Source organism: Carettochelys insculpta, chromosome 16 (genome assembly GCF_033958435.1).
Source record: "Carettochelys insculpta isolate YL-2023 chromosome 16, ASM3395843v1, whole genome shotgun sequence".
NCBI lineage: Eukaryota > Metazoa > Chordata > Testudines > Carettochelyidae > Carettochelys > Carettochelys insculpta.
This window is the reverse complement of record NC_134152.1, coordinates 31277619-31284575: the sequence shown is the minus strand read 5'-3', so window position 1 is coordinate 31284575 and position 6957 is coordinate 31277619. Positions and strand designations below refer to the sequence as shown.

Here is a 6957-nt window from a genome sequence, read left to right as displayed (position 1 = left end):
CATCAGATCAATTTCATTTCCAATACAGACTGTCATTGATGAGTACAGAGGACCAAAACCAGCACCCCACACAGTGCCTGGTGTGCTAGGGGGCCTGGCGATGGGGCTAGGGAATGGCCCCCCAGGCCCGCGCTCGGAAGGGCCCATGACAACTACATGGGGGCAGCACAGATAGGTTTGGTGCCACGCCCATAATATGTTAATCAGCCCTGTGGGCGTGTCCTCCCGTGTGTGTAACACGAGCAGCGCTCTGTTCACACGGGGGGTGTGGAGGAGGTGGGGGGAATTCTCCTGGCACGTGACACTCGGGGAGGCTCCGCCCTCGGGCTCAGCCAGGCAGCCTGCGCATGCTCCGCCCTCCCCATCATGGCGCCTCGCCCTCGCCGGCAACGGCTGCCCACTTCCGGCTTGGGGAGTCCTTCCTCCCGGGAGTCTCAGCGCCACGGCCCGCTAGTTCTTTCCCTTGCGCGCTGACGTCTAGCATCGCTGCAAGATGGCGGACCGGCCCGGTGAGTGCCGCCCTGCGGGCTCCAAGGTGACCGGAGGCTGGTGCCGCCCGGACCCCCAGCGACTGGGCGCCTCTGGCGGGGAGGAGGCCTGGGCCGGTTCCAGGCCTTAGAGACGGGGATCCCCCAGAGGAGTCCTGCTCGCCCAGCCCGCCCCCCTCCCCCAGTAGCCGGCCCTACCCCCATTGCCTTCTGTGCCAAGCCCCCCTGGGGGCCTTGATCGCCCCTCCCCCCAGGATCCCCCGCCCATCTTCCCGGGGGCCTTAATTACCCCTCCCCCCAGGACCCCCCCTCCCCGCTCTCGGTGCCTGTCCTCGGGGGAAAGGGGGGGGGGGCACTCCGGGTCACTGTCCTGCAGCGACTCCCAGGCAAACGGGCACTGACTGGGCTTTGTCTGTCTCTCAGTTCCCCTCAAAGACACCAGGTTCCTGGACGTGAAGCTGGGCCAGGTGCCCAGCTGGATTGCAATGCGGGATTTCACCCCCTCGGGGCTGATGGGGGCAGTGCGAAGAGGTGAGTCTGCCCTGTGGGCCAGCAAGTGTTATCACTCTTTGCCAAGGTGCCGAGCACTAGTGAGAGCAGAGACTGATGCAGAGCTGACCTGCTCTCTGTATCCCTGCTGCATGCTTTCAACTTGTGCACATTTGCCAGGTCAGCTGCAGGATCTGGGCCGAAAGCACTAGATCTGGTTTTCCTGTGGAGGGCTGGGTGATAGTATCTGCTTCCCCCATCTCCCACTGCTTTCATATTTACAGGCTATGTCTACACTAGCCAAAAACTTCGAAATTGCCATGCACATGGCCATTTCAAAGCTTACTAATGAAGCGCTGAAATACATATTCAGCGCCTCATTAGCATGTGGGCGGCCATGGCACTTCGAAATTGACACGGCTCGTCCGGATGGGGCTCCTTTTCAAAAGGACCCCAGCTACTTCGAAGTCCCTTTATTCCCATCTGCTCATAGGAATAAGGGGACTTCGAAGTAGCCGGAATGCTTTCGAAAAGGAGCCATCTGGACGAGCTGCACGGTGGCAAGCTGCGTCAATTTCGAAGTGCCACGGCTGCCTGCATGCTAATGAGGTGCTCAATATGTATTTCAGTGCTTCATTAGCAAGCTTCGAAATGGCCACTTGTGTGGCCATTTCAAAGTTTTTGGCTAGTGTAGACACGGCCACACTGTCTACCCATCTGTAAAAAGCAGGATGCATCCACACTCATTGCAATGAAACTGGCTTTCTCTCTGTTACTCATTGCAATGTGTAGTTACCTATGGCAGTGAAAGGTTCGGGCAAGGGGAAGGCAGATGAGGAAGGACTCTGGCAGCTCCTCCCTTTCCTTGGTGCTGGAGTCAAACTGCTAAAAGTAACCATAGAAACAGGGTGCACTGTTTGAACTTTTGGAGAGCTCTGGAGGACAGGTACCCTAGAGTTCTGGCATGTAGAACACTCGACCCTACTTGTGAAAGCTGTGCCTCATCTATGTTGCTGTTTGTACCTGTGCTAGCTGCGGGTGCAGTGTCTGTACCTGTGGTCGGCAGTGTGGGGCTCCACCTGTGACCTGCAAGGCCTCTTCCCTGCCCCACATACCTACATGCAGGGGGTCTATGGGCTGGGCCACAGGTAAAACTCCAGTGGGCTGTGTGCTACTGCAGTCCACTGGGATGGAGAGCCACTCATACAGCCTGCTCACTGTTCATGGCTGCCCATTGCTGGTCTGTACCCTCTAGGCCAGTGGTTCCCAAACTTTTTGGTATCGTGCCCCCCACATTTTGATTTTTGAGAAACCCTCATAACCCCCTCCTTTTTTTTTTTTTTTTTTTTTAAAACTGTGGGCCTGCCAACCCAGCCACCCATCTGAGCCCCTCCCCTCCCCCGAAGCCAGGCACCACCAGCCCCTCATTTAAACACATCCTCCTCACCCCCACAACCCACACTCACTCACCTTTGCAGGAGGCAGCTAGCTCCACATGGGCCTTCGCTGGCTGCCTGCTTTTTTAAAGTGTCTGTGCTGGGTCACCCACGTAAAACAGCAAGGGCTGGCTCTTTCTTAGGGTGGAGGGAGTGATGGGGGGACTGGGTTGGCTCCCCCCACCCCCAAGAATTTCTTCATGCCCCCACAGGGGGCATGCCTCCCAGTTTGGGAAACCGTGCTCTCGGCCAACACAAACATAGCCTTACCTTCTGTAGCAGCATTTCCTTCAGGAAGTGGAAGTCTGTCTTCTAGTGAGGCTGACTTGCGCCATACATATGTTTAAATATACTGTCACTAAACTTTGGAAACTTTGGGGGGTAAGACAGCCTCTGATTCGGTCAGCAACCTTTCCGAGATGGAATGCCATAATTTGACCTTTTGACGATGTACAGCCCGAGTGCTGGTGATGTTTTTTTTTTTTTAAAGGTACTAATAATCCTATTTACAACCGCTTCATTAATTAATAAATAAATAGATGCAGAGCTTTACCATTTAGTAGTGGTTGATAGCATTAGCTGGTCTTAACGTTAATCTGCAATCATCCAGCTGCATGTGGGGTTCAGGGCTGACCTCCCGGCTCATGTGCCACTCTGACACCTGTGTCAGGGGTTGCTGACCCCTCCTCTTAACTATTGCAGGGACAAGGTGGAAATTTTCTTTGGGGACAAGTTACCCCATAATTACTTGATGGTACTTCTGAACCAGCTGGAATTGGCCACTGATGCAGACAGGATACTAAACTAGATAGCCCACTGATCCAATTCAGTACAGCCATTTGTACATGCCTTAAACAGGCAAAAAAGGCTACCTTTTGTCATTTGTTCTTAAGAATCTATGTGTAAATGAGGGTTGCTTTGTAAGCCTGTTCAGAGGTTTAATATGCTTTCAGATAATCTATAGAGAAATAGATGTATTAGACATTTGAAGTCAGTCAGCTGGCCTGCTAATTCCTTGAGGTGATGTGCAGCTTGAATTTTTTGTTTAAAAGAAACAATCGGTACTTTTTCTTAGCACTGTTGCAAGAGGGAAGTAAAATGAGTAATTGTAAGTTGGTAAATTGAAGGACAAAACTTGTCTCGTGAAAGTCACAGTAGTATTCAGCTTGAGACAAGATACTATTTCACTTCTTGTGTTCATTTGCATGCGTGAGTCTAAAGCTAATACTGATTCTATTTTTCTTAACGTGAGTTGTTTTCTGGTAGACTTATTTATGCTCCAAAATATCTGTTAGTCTATAAGGTGCCACAAGACTTCTTGTTTCTTGAGTGTGTGCAAAAAATACAATCTCCAGAATTTTTTTCTCAGCTGGATTTCTGTAGAAAGGAGTGCAGTATGTGGCTGTACAAAATGACTTTTAAATACAACTGTATACAGAGCATCGTTGACCCTGAACCTAAGAAAATAACTCTCCCTCCTCTTTTAGGTTATGACAGCTACTACAATAAATACATCAATGTGAGGAAAGGGGGCATTGGTGGTATTTCTATGGTGCTTTTTGGTTATGTTGTTATCAGCTACATTTGGAACTATGAGCATTTGAGTAAGTAAAACCTTACTTTGTACACACTCATAATCTGTTTGTGAAATTTTATTTCAAAAGCTTACTGAAAGGAAGCAAAGTGAGTGTGCTTATGTATCTCTTTTTATGAGCAAGACAGACAATATACATACTAGCAGATTGCTCATGGAACTAGGAATTGGTAGTATCTGCTGGTTTTTGACCTTCACTTAACTTTATACCTATTTTGACACAGATTAGTGTTTACCAGTTAGAAACTGAAGATAAATTAGCTGTTAAATTGTTTAATTGCTGAATATTACTAGTTTGCTAGAAGTGAACAAAGATTACCTCATGGCTCTTACTGTCCAACGGTACACAAGAATTGCTTGCTGTGTAGTTCAGTCTTTGCTTTGAATGCCTACATGACTTCAGCAAACTGACCTTTTTTAATTTAAATGATGCAGAGCATGATCGTTGGAGGAAGTATCATTGAAGTACTAATCTCACCAATGCAAGTTGCAGCCTTGGACCTGGACTCTGCTGTTGGAACAACGTTCCCTGATAAAGGCATACGAGCCATTCATACTGAATCCTGTACTGTTTTAATTCCAGGCACATTCTGTGACCAATAAAGTATGTACATCGAAGGCTGGTTTGTGCAGCTAATCTTAATATTGGGAGACTTGCCCTTTCTGGGGCTGACACACTTGTGGGTGTCTTCCCCGTCCTGCCCCCATATGGTAGGTAGAATGAGGATGGTTAGAAAGCTTTTTGCCTTTTGTAATAAAATTGGTCTGATGTGCACTGCAAATGATTAAGGATAATCACTCTTGAACTGATCAGTGTTTATTTTTATGGAGATGTATTACTACTATCTAGGGTACCTTTAATGTCCCTTCACTTCAACCAAACTGGAGCAAATAATGTTGAAAAAAATTGTCAGAACTTGTTTTAACTGGATTCTCACTGTTGTCACTGGAACAAAGGAGAAATCAGTTGGTTAAGATGCCGGTAGGCATAGTAATTACAGATGCTTAACACTTGTAATCACAGTTGCCTCATACAGAACAAAGTTTCTATGCTAGAAACCAATACCATCCACTTTATTCTGCACTGACTTACTGAGATCTCTGCTAGTCTTTGTCTTGTAGTATATTGCCAGACAGCTCCTGTTACTGGTCCTAAAAGACTTTAATAAACCTGTTAAACTGTACTTGCCAAAGTGGTGGTAAAGGCAAAATGAAAGCAAGTAAGTAGCCTGTTCGAAAGATTATTCTAAGGGGAAAAGGAGGGCAAGCACCTATGTTAAAAGTAATGTTGCCTTTATAGCAACAAAGCCATGTTTGTGAACTGAATTCCAGCCACGGGTGGGTAGTAATTTTTAATATGTGGGGGACTCCATAATTGTGATAAATGGACAATGGCTGCAGTTTTCCAAGAGGTTGGGCAAGAAGGGAGCTTGGAGTGTGGGAGTTAGGGTGAAGGATGGGGTTGTGACCTGAGGCAGGGGATGGAGTACAGAACTGAGACAGATGTGTGCCCTGTCTGTTCAGAGTCCGGCTCTGGCCAGGAGGCAGTTACCTAGGTGGTTCCCTACTTGCTGTAGCCCCAGGCTGGCTGCTCCATGTACCTCTGTGCTGGGGAGAGAGGGTGGCAAGGGGAGCTCAGTGTTCTGAGGGTGGGAACAGCACATGAAGTCTCTCCCTCTTTTCCCTGTTGGCATGTGGCACAACCAGCTTGGGGTTGCAGTAGGGAGGGTCCTGGCAGGGCAGGCTGGATTGGGCTGGCATGCTGTATCTTGTCTGCCCCTGTCCAAACATCATGCTGAGACAGTCTAAATAATCAATGGAGGGTACACAGTTGTCACTTAAATACATCTTCAATATACTCAGGGCCAGTTACATGAACAAAACATCAGTAAGTAATGGCACTGTTTAGAAGGATGCATGTGCAAGTGCATCATGGTTTAATTATAGGAGGTTGTTGGCGTGATAATGGCTATTATGAACATGGTTAGAATAATGGTCTTACGGCAGGAGGGCAGTGGGAACACTTCTATGTTTAGTATTATAAAGATAATTACCATCTGGCTTGAAAAAATTTCCTTATGGTAGCTAACCCTACACCTAATTAGACAGGCTTTCGTTCATTAAGTGTAGACTGGGTACTACAGGACTGGTGTTGGAACTACAGTTTTGGTGGCTGTTTTAAAGACGGACATAAGTCTGTAGATATGGCTTCTGAAAATATGCAGAATGAGCAGCAGCCTAGCCAGCTAACTTATGCTTGTGGATATAATTTTAAATGCAGATATTATGTACTATTAGAGGAAGTTAATAACTACAGCTTCATTTACAAAATAACTTTTTTAAATTAATTCCACCAGTCCAGCATAGTTGTTGAAACCAGCCCAGAGACCCCTCTCTTCCTAGGCATACATTACTCTTTTTCCTGAAAAAAATCACAACCCACTTTAAAATGGTAAAGTAAAAAATACATAAAGGCAGAAAAGCAAATGTAGCTAGATGCTTTAGAATTGAAAGACTCGTGAACGCCAGCTACAGCAGCTGAACTTTTTTTTTATAGAAGTCTCAAAGGGTTTTTGGCTTGTAAAAATGCTTCTGAAAGGATACTCTTACACTCAGTCTGATTTTAAAAGCAACATCAGGAAAATAGTTCCACTTATGTTCTGATAGTTTGAGAATATTTGAGCAATTTGACTGCTTAGGGGAATTCCAAGCTACAATACAGAGTTAACCCTAGCTTCCTCTGTTGGTATCCATGCACTTAAACGTTTCAAAGTTACTTCAGAGTTGAGTTCAAGGTTGCTGAGGTGAGAACAGACCTGCCTCTCTTCTACAGCTGAAGCTTTTGTCATTTCAGCTAAAATCATAAATGTAATTTTTCACCTACAATTGGTTTTCACGCACAAGGATAAGCTTCTTAACCTGCAGAACAGCCAGTGGAATGTGCTACCAG

The 6957-nt window shown here is 46.8% G+C and overlaps 1 protein-coding gene across 1 annotated transcript; it reads left to right on the top strand.

Moving 5' to 3' along the window:
* Positions 1 to 449: 449 nt before the first annotated feature.
* On the top strand, positions 450 to 4625 carry ATP5MF (ATP synthase membrane subunit f). Its single transcript, XM_075010218.1, has 4 exons — positions 450 to 509; positions 912 to 1019; positions 3901 to 4017; positions 4443 to 4625. Exons 1-4 carry the CDS (start codon positions 494 to 496, stop codon positions 4469 to 4471), a joined length of 270 nt encoding a protein of 89 aa, XP_074866319.1. The 5' UTR covers positions 450 to 493; the 3' UTR covers positions 4472 to 4625.
* The last annotated feature ends 2332 nt before the right edge of the window (positions 4626 to 6957 follow it).